Genomic DNA, 14,884 nt, shown 5'->3' with positions numbered 1-14,884 from the left:
GATAGCCCCACCCCGCAGGGGCGCGAGCTCCTGTCGCAGACTCAGGTTTGAGTAACGCGGCAACTATCCAATAACAAAAGAAGGTTGCTTCTCGGCCAATCGAAGGGGGCGAGCCGAGAGAGGCGGTGCGGCCTCCTGCGACCAATCGCTTGGGCCGGGAGGAGGTGCGTGGGCGGAGCGAGCGGCCGCGGGATTCGAGTGCGGCGCACGGCGCCCGCAGCGCACGCGCGGAGAGCGGACGGCGGAAGAGGACGAGCTTTGTCACAGAGAGCACCCGAACTCCAGCCAATCGGAAGGCAGAAGCAGCTCAGGGCGGACCAGTTAGCGCCGCGGCCGCGGGGCCACCCAATCGCCGCCCGGCTCAGGGCAGGGCGCCCGCGGCGTGATTGGCGGCGGCGGGAGCGGAGGGGGCGGCGATTGGGCGGTGAGTTTTGAAGGCAGGTTTGGCGCGAGGCGGTGATTGGCTGCCGCCGGAGCCCGAGCCCAGGGCGGAGGGAAGGGCGGGGGGCGCGGGGTGACGCTGATGCCGACACAAGGGGGACGCGGCTCGGCGGCGCGGGCTCAGCGCGGGGCCTAGGGCGGCGGCGGGGCGCGCTCCCCAGGCGCGGCGGCGGCGGAAGGGGAGGGGCGGCGGCGGCGGCTCCCCGGCAGCCCAGGCGGCCGCTCCGGCCCTCGCCCCGGCACCTCCCTCTTCCCCTCCCTCGGCCCGCCCGTGTCCGCCCCGCCGGCCGCGGCGCGGATGGCGGCGGCGGCCGCGGCGGCCGCCCCGGCTCTTTACGCCTGCACCAAGTGCAACCAGCGCTACCCCTTCGAGGAGCTCTCCCAGGGCCAGCAGCTGTGCAAGGTGCGGCGGCGCTGAGGCGAGGCGCGGGCGGGGCCGGGGGGGCAGCGCTGGTCGGGACGGGGCCCCCCGCGCCGGGGCCGGGCTCCCGCAGCCCCAGCCTGCCGGGGCCGTCGCGGGGGGAGGCGCCGTCCCCAGGGGCGGGGGGGCGGCCGCCAGTCCGGCGGGACGCCCCTGGGGTAGCGCCCGGCGGGGCCGGTTTGGAGGCTTTGGCGGAGCGGGGGGTAACGCCGCTCTTCTCTCCTCAGGAGTGTCGGATCGCCCACCCCATCGTGAAATGCACTTACTGCCGGTCGGAGTTCCAGCAGGAGAGGTACGGGAGGGGCCCGCCTCGCCCTGCCGGGACCTGCCCCGGCGGCGGCCGCTCCTAACGGCGGAGCTGACCCCGGTGGGGACGCTGCCGAGGGCAGTCCCGCAGTGCTGCAACCCGCCCGGCCGCTGAGGCGACGCGAGCGGGGCCCTAAACGCAGCCCAGCCTTAGATTCGTCTACTTGCCGCTAACCGCTTACCACGGCGTGTGTTTGCATGTGTGTTTTCCAGTAATTGCATAGGAAAGAATTTCGAGGGGTGTGTTTGTTGCTGAATTCAACATTATGCAATTTTATCTTTAGCAAAACTAATACGATATGCAAGAAATGCGCCCAAAACGTGAAGCAGTTTGGAACGGTGAGTAGGCTCTTGGTTCTAAATATTGAAGTCAAGTTCATGCATGTTTTAAATCAGAAGAAGCTCTCTTGCAACTGATCTTTTGTTTTCGGGAAGAAAACCGAAAACCTTTCAGGAAGGTGATGAAAATTACCGGCAGCTCTTGATTTCCTTCATGGCTTACGGTTTCTTTTTCCAGTTGAAATCGTTGTGGCTATATGTAGCTTAACAGTTAAGAATAACTGCAACGTAGCTATTTGTAGCAAAAGCAATGCTATTTGGCTTTATGTGTGTAAAGTCATTCTTCACATATTCCCAAAAACACATACTTGATGGCACAAAGACCGTTAGCTGTCTGTGTTTTTAATGAGTGGTAAATGTGAGAATCTAATAATACTGCATACTTTGTATTTTTTAAGTCTTAAAAATTTTAAACAGATGTTAATCATATTAAGCTATTAAGTAGAAAAGATTTTATGAGTATTAGCTGTATTCTTGTTACTTTGCATTTTCTCATTGTGAATTGCAGCTTTAGTTCTGTTTAGAAAAAATTTTGTATTATATGAATGCACACATTGTATCCGAGCGCCCTGCAGATACCAGTTTATTGAAGGCATCAAGACGATCTAGTGAAAGAAAAGTGCATGACTTCTATATACTTGACATAAATAGTGTTAGATGAAATTCAGTTTATTTGAGAAACCTAACAGCTGTTGATATGTAGCGGGGCATTTTGTGAATGTAAATGTAAACTGAACAAAGTACACACTTTCAAAAGCTTAAAATATAGCAAAATGAAGTGCAAGAGAGAGACAACAATGCTTTTTATCAGTAGGTCATCAAAAAAACGGAACAGCATGGAAGATAATCAGCTATTTCTAACCTGTGAAAACTGACAGCAATTTTATTTTCCAGCAACGTATTATTCTAGTTGAGTGTATGATGTAGAAGTTGATAACCTGACCTGATGGTATGGTATCTGCAGTTGTTGTTTGTGTGGGTTTTTAAGTTTCCTGCAGAATTGCAGGAATCAGGATGCTAATCTTGGAGCCATAGGGTTATCAAATCCCTGAGTAGTGCAAAGGAGAGGGACATTATCAGAAACTTCCAGTCTAAAAAAATGGCTTGATTACTCTTCTTTTAAATCTCTTGAAGTCATTTCTTTAGATATGTAGTAAACCTGAGAGAAATTGTCATCATATTTAAAAAAAAAAAAAAAAAGTAGGCATAGAGGTAAGCAATCACGCTGTATGTGTCCCTTTTGATGACTGTACCTGGGATTTCACAGAAAGTCCAGACTGTTTTTGACCTTTTAAGAATCATCATTTTAGAGGAAAAGTTCAGTACTAAAGATAGAAATGGTAGGAAAAAGGTTCTTGTAAAATAGGTTATTTGAAGTGCTAGTAGTTTAGCAGCATCATTGTGAGTTTTAAAATACCTGTGTTCGTTACAGAAACAGTACATGTATTAACTTCAGTTCAACTTACCTGTTTTTCAGCCCAAGCCTTGTCAGTATTGTAACATTATTGCAGCATTTATTGGCACAAAGTGTCAGCGTTGCACCAACTCTGAGAAGAAGTACGGCCCACCACAGACGTGCGAACAGTGTAAACAGCAGTGTGCTTTTGATCGAAAAGAGGAGGGAAGGAGGAAGGTAGGCTTTGTTTCACAGCTGTAATGGCTTAATGTAACAACAATGTTCCTCCTTCGTAAGAGAAAGATTAACAGGAAATGTATCTGAAGTTCAGTAATATTAAAGTTGCCATTCTTTACAGTATTTGAATTAAATTTCACAACTTGCAATTGTTATGTTAGCTGCTGAGCCACCTTACTTTAAATTAAGTCACTCTTTTTAAAAGTAAGCTTAAGCTGACAGTTGTAGCTGGGGAACAGAGGTTAAAGAGTTGAACAGTTCCTCGTGCTTTGATTATTTTTTATTTTTATTTTCCCATCCATTGGATCTTACATATGTCCATGACTTGAATCTGTCACTCACTCTTCTGATTTGCCTGCCTTGCCTTAAAGTACAGCACCAGAGAGGTAGACTGCTCTGAGCAGCCCCTTCTGTTTTTTTAAATAGCTTTGGTGGTGCCACTTTCTCATTCCAGAAGGTGCTGAGGGGATGACCTCATGTCATGGTTTAACCCCAGCCGGCAGCCAAGCACCACGCAGCCGTTTGCTCGCTGCCCCCCACCCAGAGGGATGAGGAGGAGGATCGGAAAGGAATGTAAAACTCAAGGGTTGAGATAAGAACAATTCAATAGGTAAAGCAAAAGCCGCGCACGCAAGCAAAGCAAAGCAAGGAATTCATTCCCCACTTCCCTGGGCAGGCAGGTGTTCGGCCATCCCCAGGGCAGCCGGGCTCCGTCACACGTAACGGTTACTCGGGAAGACAAACGCCGTAATGCCAAATGTCCCCCCCTTCCTTCTTCCTCCCCCAGTTTATATACTCAGCATTACGTCACATGGTATGGAATATCCCTTTGGCTAGCTTGGGTCAGCTGTCCTGGCTGTGTCACCTCCCAGTTTCCCGTGCCCCTCCAGCCCTCTGGCTGGCAGGGCCCAAGGAACTGAAAAGTCCTTGGTTTAGTATAAACATCACCCAGCAACAACTGAAAACATCAATTTGCTATCAGCATTGCTCTCACACCAAATCCAAAACGCAGCACTGTACTAACTACTAAGAAGAAAATTAACACTATCCCAGCTGCAACCAGGACACCTCAAAAGCCTTTTGCCTGAATCCAAGAATAATACTGTTTTTACAGAAGAATTTTCTTGGTACGAGTAACAGTGGACATCTTGATTCTGTCTGGAATACAATGGGTTAAGAGAGAGAGAACATGGTGTCTAAGTTTAAAATGATTTGTCCCTTTAAAAAGTTACTATTACTTCTGTCATACAGAGAGAGTCCAACATTTGCTAAGACCGCTTTCTACCATAACTTTTAAACAACAAAAAGAAATGGAACAAGATTCACTTTGCTAAAAGATAATGTGCATATGTTGGAGATATGCTAGTGCTGTTTTGTACCAAAGAGATGTCTGGATTTTTCCCAAAGGTAACAGATGAAGTGAAACAAAATTTTCTTGCAAATACTGAAGTACATCTTTCTAGTGCAAGTATACTTGGAAAAAAACTCTGCTATGAATTATTTCCCAAAAGGTTGATGGAAAGTTGTTGTGTTGGCTCTGCACATTGTCCTACAAGAGAGTGCTACAGAAGACAAAAGAACAGAGGAAGAGCCTAGGATCTTCACATTCTAACTCCTCATCCTCATCTCTTACTGAGAAAGACCAGCATCATTCAAAACACCATCACCACCATCATCATCGTCACAGCAGCAGTCATCATAAGTAAGTATTTAAAAAACTCAAGTGTTTGTTGGTAACTCTTCCTCCTATGTGTTCTGTTAGTACTGAGATCAAATCAAAGGAAATAAGAAATGCTGTTTAAAACATGGCATCAAAAGCAGCAGCAGAATGTTGTTCTTCCATGTTCTGTCAAATCCCTGTATTCTTACAGTTTGGGTGAAGGGAGGTCAGCATAAAGCAGAAATTCTTGATGATCTTCACACTAGTTGATTTTAAAATTGATAGCAAGTCTAGAAAAGAAAGCCATGGAATGGCTACAGAAACAAGTTACTTAAGGATAAACTTGAATTTGGCTTTCTAAGTAGTAACTGCTGTGTGATAACTACTCCTTTACATGCGTTTACCGTGGGTTAAAAGGTGGTGTATTAGCAGTGAGCACAGGACAGCTACTTTGCTCACTTTAACTTCATCCTGACCTGTTTCTGCACACATACCTGCAGTTGAACGGAGAAGCAGAAGCAACGGTGTGGGATCACCCTCAGTCTAGGACCACTTTGCATCTCTTTGCTAGGTTTATAATCAGATCTTGTTTCTGAGTTCAGGCAGTTTCTGAGTGGCTGTGATACAGCCACAGGAAAATAACACTGTCAGTTCAGTTACTGGCACTGATATTCCACACAGTTTTGTCCCATCTTCTGCAACTTTTCTCAGCATGCTGTCTCTGGCCCTGGCATTTGTATATGCAGGGCGTACCAACCTTAACAGACTTACCCAGTTTATTTAGTCGTAAATACCATAAATTATTTGGTTTTTATAATAGTATTTTATAATTATAGTTTATAACTATAATTATATAATCATTCTTATTTTAATCGGTAGGCCTATGGCAGCATAACTTCAGAACTACTTATTTTATTTTTGTGATGGATAGTAAATACTACTGCTGCAATGGTAATAGCCCTGACCCCAGACACACAAACACTTTAATTCTAAGCTTCACTCCTCTAGGGCATATAATTTTCCATTTTGACTGAAACTTGCCTAAGTGTGACTTAAAGATAGAAGCAAAAGAAGCTGGAATGATACTGGGAATGAGAAGAGAAATACACATACTTTCACTTAAAAAAAGAGAAAAATATGATTTGGGTTTTGAGGAATTTGAAGAAAATTATTCTGGTCATGCAGAGAGTTCTTGTACTTTTTCTCTTCTAAATCTCTGCTGAAAATTGAGTTATAACAAGCCAAATCTAATTTAATGCACATGGCAGAGATACAGTAAGGATTAAAAAAGAAGTTAGCTCTCTACGACAGAATAGAGCTTCTAATATAATGAAGAGTTATAAAAGAAAGTACATCTCTATACAGATCGCAATGTTCCTGGTTTGGCACCTTTTTTCTGTAGGCTGCTAGGGGTCCCCAATAAATATGACTCTTTCCCTGTCCATTTCAGTTATTGTTGAGATGAGACAATAGAAACAACAAGGTAGAAGTACGGATTCTTTGAACTATTTCATTCACTGCGGTCTTCCACATTCTGCCATTCCTATATCGACGGTGTTAGTTGCTTTTGAAATTACTGAAAACAAATAATTGAGAAGAAGCTATTTTCAGGGATCCAAAACTTAACTTTGCTCTTACGCTACCACATAAGCACCGCTTCAGGCAGTGTTCATATGGCAGTATGGGAATCCCAGGAATGCTGCTGTACACCAGCTTGCTGAGTACAAGATTAGCAATATAAAGTTCACAAGAATTGGGAGGTACCAGCAAAAAAGAATTTAGCCGTCAGTCTGGAAGTCTACCCCTTGTGTCTTAGAATAGTGTAAACATCTAGGCAAGAAATATTTCTATAGCATCCTGACATAGTAAGGAGTGGTCACGAATATGACTGATAATACAACTGTCCAGCTGAAAATACTTTATTGTTAACTGTCTTCATTTAAAAAAAACCAAACCCAAAACAAAACAGGGAGGGGGTGTGCATTTTTCTCAAAGACAGATACCATTCACATAAACTTAGAAATAATGGCATGTTTGGTCAGTTACCAAGTACATTTCACATATTTCAGAATCAGCAATCTGAGTCCAGAACAAGATCAGGGACTATGGAAACAGAGGTAAATATGATATTATTTATTAATTTCCTTTTAATTCATCTTGCAGTTTTCACTTAAAGGACTTTTTTTCTTGCATTTCTGGCTAGTCTCTGGCATTCCGGATAGGAGCATGAGTTAGTTATTTTACATGTACCAAATGGTGATATTAGAGAGTTATATAGTATGAGGCTTTAGGTTTACATTTTGTTTGATTTCAGCCATAAATCCTCTGCAGCTATTCAGAATGAAACTCCAAAGAAAAAACCCAAACTGGAATCCAAGCCATCAAATGGAGATAGGTAAAGTTATATTTTTGTAAAGCTGAGCCATTTCAACCAAGTAGAGCACTGATTTGTGGCCAATTGCTTCTTTTTTTTTTTTTTCTTTTTTTTTTTTTTGTCTGAAGAATGAGGGAGGTGAAACTATTGTCCAGACAGAGAGATTATTGGGTGGCATCTGAGTGCTGTCAGTCAACTAAATGACTTTATTAGCAGAAAACTGGCAGTGTTTTCCTGCTTTTAAGCTGTCTGGGGCAAAATTAAATAAAGCTTATGTATGAGGTAAGAGTTATCAACAAAACAGTATTCTCTGACATTGGCATTTTGTCAGTTAGATGCAGGGTTTAAGCTGCTGCTTAAAGCTGACCTAGTAAGTAGAGAAGTCTTTGGACCTTAATGTGCAAGACTGAATCTTTATTTTGTCTCTGGCCAAACAGTTGGAATAAAAGTGGCTGTTTCAGTCAAAAGGTATTTGTCCCCCTCAAAGCTAATACTTCATTATATTTCTGCAGGTGTATGTAATGTCTGCCATTAGTAAGGTAATTTGCCAGTTGCATCTATTTCTGTCAGGTACATACTTTTTTTGCATTAGTCCTTAAGGATGTTTGTGGAATTATTATCCAATTGAAATTTTTTTAAAAATACTGTTTTTCTATTGATGTAATAAGTAACTATTGTTTTTTATTTTTAGTAGCTCTATAAATCAGTCAGCAGACAGTGGAGGAACTGACAACTTTGTCCTTATAAGTCAACTGAAAGAAGAAGTAATGTCACTTAAACGTCTTCTGCAGCAAAGAGATCAGACTATTTTAGAAAAAGATAAAAAGGTAAAAGTTGCACCTGCTTAATAAAACTTCATCATGTTGTTTTCTATTTAGTGGACTGCTAACAATGTCAAAATGGTGAGATAAAAAAATTGTACCTAGTTTTTATTTTCTAGTGACTAATCAGATCTTACCATTTAAAGGACAAGTTTGGGACTTTTGTATCATGAATATATTTTGGCTCTAAGTCAAAGAGGAATTCATCTTACCTCACTTGAGCCACCTAGAAGCTAGTCATCTGGTTCACTGTTACTCAGGCTGCATGCCACAGGTGATGGATAAAATGCCAGACGGTGCCTTCTATGAGTTACATATTCTAAACTGAGTGATGGCAAGGATCCTGGATACCTACATAGACTGATGGGCACACACAGTAAGAGGAGGATTAAGAGCAGTAACCATTCAGAGTTTAGCATAGTTTTTGTTTAGTTTTAAATTAAAGCAACTGCAGCCATAATTAATGAATTTATGTCCAAATTTACATACACAATGTATGAAAATTAAGTGTTTGGATTTTAAAAGATTGGTAGCATGTGTAGTATAAGTTGTCACATCTTTGTGGATGGTCAGAGACTAGAAGAAAAGCTGGGATTAGGTGCCTGGCAGTCAACAAAAGTTAAGTGAAATAGGCTCAAATGGCTGCAGTGAAACTCATAGAAGACATACACCCTTCAAACAACCTAACGACTGACAAGAAAAGAGAAATAAACACAAATGCATACTGTGCTCTGCCTTTATTAGAGCTTGTTTGTCTGCCATCTGATTAACTAGATGCTTTTAAGACACTGTAATGGTGGCTCTAGAATTGAATATTCTGTTCAGAATTGAATAGGTTATGGAGTTGTATTAAAAATAAATTTACTGTGTTTTCAAGTAAAATTTTGATTATAGATGTATGGCGGCCTGTCAAAATATTGATGGTTAAGAAAGGTTCATTGACCCTGAAAGGAAAACGCTTCCCCTTTTAAACCATGGTTTAGTATCTTAATTTCTACACTTGTGTTGTATAAAGGATATTGAACATTTTTTTGTTTATATCACTGTTATAATATACCTAGTGTTGGAAGTACTTGCTATTTCAAGCCTTTAAGCAGTTAATGTGAAAGAAGTTTGTCAGGGATTCTCTTACATATTTTCTTCAAAGGACAAACGTTAAGGCCCTGATCTCTCTCTCAAAACTAGTCACGAATCAGTAGGAAATTCACTTAGCTGTTTTTCTGTTTTATCTACTGGGCAAAACTAACAGAATGGTTAGGTAAGGAAATGTCACCTGCTTCTGTGTAACCACTGCAGTAACTTGTTTTGTGCTGTTGCCATAAGGAGAATGTCTAATAATTTTTTATATCCCCACTGCTAAAACTATTTGACCTCGGAGTTCTTTGAACTTAAGGACTCCTTCAGGCACAAATTACTCGCTTTCAGAACGTCGCTTACTTTCTTCAGCTGCTGTGGGGTAGGGGAGAAAAGCTGAACGCATCCTACAGTGTTTGTATAGCTGAAAAATTTACAACAGGTTAATGCACTGCAGGGTCTTTTTTTTGACTGTGAGGTAGTAAAGACATTTACTGGGATAAAAGCCTGAGCCAGACCTGTGGGAGAGTCCTGTTAAGATATTATTCCAAGACTTGTCTAGGGACAGTGTCTGAACAATTTGCAGCGCTCCAAAAGAAAACCTCTGGAATGTGTAACGTATGGCAACAAAAACAACTCAGTACACCAGCTTTACAGACAATCCTCATTAATTATTTTTTGTTAAGGAGGCGAGACCTCAGACATGTCATTACCAGCGCTTACTGTTTGCAGTACTAGCCTTGTTTTGCTTTCTGGACAAAATATTAACGAGACACCAAGACATTACTGTGGGGCCCTGAGGCTTAATCACCGGGAAGGGACTGTAACTTGCTGAATGTTCACAGGTAGTGTGTTTGCTCATCTAGTTGCATACTCTACTATGGTGCAATACAACTGCTAGGTTTGTTTAATATTTGGTTTGTGGTATGTGGTTTTATGCTGGGTACCCTGGAATTTACAACAGCTCTTAAGTACATACCTTGAGCAGCAGACTGTGTACAGTGAGGGGTGTAATATCTTTGTGTCAAGATACCTGCACTTTATTTAGGACGATCTGATTGCCAGTTCTTTTGAATGTTTTGTTTCACTACATGTGATTTGACACATACTAAGGTTGGCAATAGCTGTCTTGGTAGTCATTTTCAGAATGTAGGCTCTGGTTTGTTATAGCGGGCTTCTTTGCTAGCAAAGAGTCTTCATTTCCTGAAAATTCCAGATTTTGAACTGGAGAGGTTCAAAATAGCCAGGTGAATCTGAGATGCTTTGAGGAACTAAACTTTTTAAATAAGTGGTTCCTAAAACTTCTGGGTCCACATACAGCAAACTGTTAGTAGTTCACCCAGCTGTACATGCTTCCAGAAGAAGCTTTCAGCTGCTTGGATAGAAGCGTACATCACAGTTTAGAAACACCTGCCTTGGTGTATGTCGTCTGGATTTGAGCCTGTCTCAGGGGAGACCCAGTGCCAGCGGTACTACACCATACGCTCAGAATTAAATCATAAGTTATTTTAATGACACATTTCTAATAACACAGTTTAATTCAGTATTGTTGTAGATTGAGAAGCAGTGAGACTCTGGAACGTATACTTCTGTTTAGGACAAATTGTAGCATGAAAGTACACAAAAGACTCCTTTCTGTTGTCTTTGGAAGATTTTCCATGTGTTACCATACCATATAACTGAAGAAACTTAACTGAAGATTGTGATAAGTGACTCTCAGTTGAAAAAACAGCTAAGATTATAAATCATTAGTCTTGTATTTGAATTATTTTTTGTGTTGAGGATTAACCTTCTTTATACCAAGTCCTGAGCAAACAATACAGTTACGGAAGTACCGTTCTTTTCTTCATATAAAGTAAGCATACTTGCATTTCAAGCTACTTCTCAAGTGCTGAGCTGTCAGTATTAAATGGGAAATGAATATAGTGTTTCCTGAGGTTCCTAGTGCTTCCATAAAGATTTCACAGGTTGATTAGAAGATGTATACTGTCGCAGTCCAAGGAATCTTCATAGAATTCGTGTTTTCAGTTGACAGAACTGAAGGCAGACTTCCAGTACCAGGAGTCTAACTTGAGGACGAAGATGAACAGTATGGAGAAAGCTCACAAGGAAACTGTGGAACAGTTGCAGGTGAGTACTTGCTTATCAGTACTTGAGAAATACTTCAGATGGAGTTATGTATTCTGGCTGTTCACTCACGGCAACGAAATAGTACCAAGTTCCTGAACGGTCATTACCATGTTTAATTTTGAATGCATTGTACAGCGGTTCTGCAGTCAACCGACAATCTCCGTATGAGTTAAACTCACTGTAAGAATGGCTTTCTAACTTCAAGAGATAGAGGTTTGCCTCACATGCTTTCTCAGAGGTTATGTTATTTTTTGTGTCTGTTCTCTGATGCCTAAATCAGTTGTCAGTATGCTGTTGATCTGATTTAAGGGCTCAGCGTTAACGCAGTTGACAGTTAAGTGTCTCTTGTTAAAGCATACTTTATCAGAAGGAAAGCCTGAATCGCTGCCTCATAAATCACAAACTGAACAGGTACTCAGTGCAATACCTCAGATACTGAATTTTGCAGTACAGGAAATGTGGTTACCTTTTTCTGTTAAAGATGGAATATGTATATCAGAAAGCATATACAAATCTTTGAAAAGTGATCATTCATAAATGCAATGGGAAATTAGTGTATGACACTACTATCTAAGATGTTTCCGTAATTCATAATTATTTTTTTTATCTGTATTTCAGGCCAAAAACAGAGAACTGCTCAAACAGGTTGCAGCATTGTCAAAGGGTAAAAAGTTTGATAAAAGTGGGAGTATACTAACATCTCCTTGAGGAACTGGTTATTCGTGGGGTTTGCTACTCAATGTAAATTTGAGTAATTCTGTGAAGCCCTTAAAATCCTGTGTAGTGGAAAAAATATTTTTGCACACCAGATTAGTTGGCATGTTTCCTACACGTTTTTATAATTAATATGCAGCTTTTTTAGTTACTGTTCAGATGAAATACTTCAACTGGCTTGAAGAATGTTTTTATTTTTTTGATATTGGAAACCTTTTGCCAGCAATAGTATTAACAATTGCATAGAGAACATAGCAGTGCTCTCTCTAAAAGGACAACATGCAATAAAAAAACTAGGTGTACTTTTTACAAAGCAGCAACTGAGTCTTTTAACCTACACTGATGTCAGCCAAAAGATTATGAATCTGCAGTGACACTGAACACTTTTTCTGGCAACTGTTCATTTACTTTGTATCAAAATATAAATTTAGAATGGAAATCATGGTGCTCTCAAGTGAAACAAAAAAAAAGGCATATATGTATGTGTAAATACAACTGTAATGGTTATATTCTTAGTTATAACAAGTAATTAGTGTTTTACATTCTTGTGATAGGGATTTACCGAAAGATTATCTATTGTACAGTAACAGAGGCAGTGTGGTTTTTGTAAGATTTACTGTAGATTTTTCTTGCAAGTGCCTTTCTCCAACTGTTTATTTATAGGAATGTTGGTATTTTGTACATAAGGTTTTTATGTTTTAAAATCATGTTTAATAAATGTTTTATGTAAATATAAATGTGTGTACAGAAGAATCTGAAACAAAGATCGAAGTGGCTAGTGCAGTGCTTGAAGCAGCATTAAGAGCTAGCTAATTGATGGACAGTGAGTACTGGCTTTAGGTAACCTTTGTAGCTTGTGTCTGTGAGGTGTAGAATTTTGTTAGTGCTGCTCATGCCAAACACTTCCTGAACAAAAAATGAAATGTTTTTTGCCACACTGGAGTTTAGTGGTTTGTTTATATATTTTTCCCATTTGGCACAACACTAATTTTAATTCCATAGGAGACATTGTACTCCCAATGTTTCATCCTTAATTAGTGATATACACTCAAAGTTTTTAAAAAAATTATTCCCCATTGACTGATTTAATGTATTTAGTAGTAACTTATGGTGATTGTTCTTAATGAATTGCAATTTTTTTATCCCCCAGTAAAGATACACAATGAGAAAAGAGCAGCCAAAACTAATGGTCTTGAAATTAATGGAGTGGATGTGGTGTCAAAGGGTGGGTTGTTTTAATGTTTTGAGTAGATTTTGATTCTAAATTACATCAGTTTAAGTTTAGCTCTGCTCCTAATGGACATTAGTCATATTCAGAAATTTCTATTAAAACATAATTTGGTATACCCCTAGGTCTCCGTTCAGGAAGGTGAGTTACGAATCGGCATAAAGTGAAGTAGACTTACCTAAGTACAGGTTTAGTTCAGCTCTGGGTACTGATTGGTAACAGGGTAACTGCTTATATTTCAGTAAGCTTAATTGTGTAGAATAAGCTACACACCTTCTAATTAAAGAACAAAAATCTAAAGTTCCTTGGCTGTCCACTCACGTACTGAGCAATGAACACCTTTTCAGTAGTTCAAACAAGTTCCAGCAGTGACAGACAACTGAATAATTTGAAAAAATCAAACTGTCTTGTTTCGTATGGTATATGTGTATTTTTACACCCTAAAATCAACTTTGTATGTTTATAAATGCTCTTCTTTTAACTTGCTAAACTAGGGTAGAGAGTGCTGCTATCCTTTGGGGATGTTGGTTGGTTGGGGTTTTTTAGTATACCAATTTATGACTTTCATTAATTCAGAGTTAGTATTTTGATAATTATTTTTTCTAAATTGAATGGTGACCCATGTTTGTTGAAATTCATTTTAAAATACAGAAATGCATAGCAAATTGAAATGTTTGAATTAAGATTATTTAGTGATATCTGTTCAAGCTGCAGTAAGGTGTTCCGTTTTAAAGCAGCAACCTGAATTTCTATATTATAGATGTGATTGACTTTATAAATCACAGTCTGAAAAAATTTTAGGGGCTTCAAAGTGTTTGGTTCTAATTAAAGACCTGTGGGTTTTCTTCCATATTCTCATTTTTAACATGAATTTTTTGAAAGTTATAAACTAGCCAACTGAATCCCAGTCCTGAAAATAATGTCCTGGAGCTATAAATTATTGACATAATAAACTGATGTTCTTTAAATGTGGATCTGCAAGGAGATTGTTGTACTGTATTGTGTGTTTTAGCCTGTTTCCAGATGTTGATTAGCATTGACCAGTAAATGGCCGTTTTGGCTCGAGTTATTTATGTATTTTAAGCCTGTGAATATTGCAGCCCCCTTTTAGATAGTATGTCTAAATAAGTGTTCTGCAGTGAAAGCTATTCAGCTGTCCACATGTATAGATTATTGAAATACTGTACTGGCACACATCTGACCGTTGACATTTTGTACCTTTTCTAAATCCAATGTTTCACAATAAAATCTTGTCAAAACATTAATTTGTCCTTTAAAAATTATTCAGAAATTCATATGTCATGTTAATCCTCCACACTGTCACTTGCTAAAAGTCTGTGGCCAAAAAAGGGAAGAATTTCATATTTGCATTTAGTATTTAGATTTCTGGGAAGATTAGACACCCTGGGCTGCCTACAAATTTTGCCAAATTAGAGCTTCAGATTAATTTTTCTCAAGAAAATATTTTGGTTTTCTACAACAGGCTTATAAATCATAGAAATATTTTCTTGTAGAGAAGAAAAAAAACCCTTAAGGTTTAACTGAAATTTAGTGACATTTAATAAAGCCTTCAGCAGCTTTTTATATGCTGATTAACATCAGCAGTCGTGTTTAAAAGTATCTGAATTTCAGTCTTAGGCTGTTAACCATAAGGTTGTTCTTCTGGTACATACATTGTGTACATGTAAGGTGATTCTGAGATTGGAAGTGACATTGATAATTTTTATCAATTAAAACAGGGAG

General features: G+C 40.1%; 1 protein-coding gene across 8 annotated transcripts; it reads left to right on the top strand.

Annotated features, from left to right (window-relative positions):
• Nucleotides 1-514: 514 nt before the first annotated feature.
• Nucleotides 515-14,406, top strand: FAM76B (family with sequence similarity 76 member B). Of its 8 annotated transcripts, none has more exons than XM_055701127.1 (10): nt 515-844; nt 1,090-1,154; nt 1,453-1,507; nt 2,985-3,140; nt 4,652-4,842; nt 6,870-6,917; nt 7,115-7,195; nt 7,869-8,001; nt 11,098-11,199; nt 11,818-14,406. In XM_055701127.1, the coding sequence occupies exons 1-10, from the start codon at nt 740-742 to the stop codon at nt 11,905-11,907; spliced, it is 1,026 nt and encodes a 341-aa protein (XP_055557102.1). In that variant the 5' UTR covers nt 515-739; the 3' UTR covers nt 11,908-14,406. The 8 variants fall into 8 exon arrangements, with proteins under 8 accessions (XP_055557102.1, XP_055557101.1, XP_055557104.1 ...); XM_055701126.1 differs by having other exon boundaries at nt 7,866-8,001; XM_055701129.1 differs by lacking the exon at nt 6,870-6,917.
• Nucleotides 14,407-14,884: the final 478 nt, after the last annotated feature.

Source organism: Falco cherrug, chromosome 2 (genome assembly GCF_023634085.1).
Source record: "Falco cherrug isolate bFalChe1 chromosome 2, bFalChe1.pri, whole genome shotgun sequence".
In the NCBI taxonomy this organism is placed as follows: domain Eukaryota; kingdom Metazoa; phylum Chordata; class Aves; order Falconiformes; family Falconidae; genus Falco; species Falco cherrug.
Note: the sequence above shows the minus strand (reverse complement) of the source record. Positions and strands in the feature narration are given on the sequence as shown.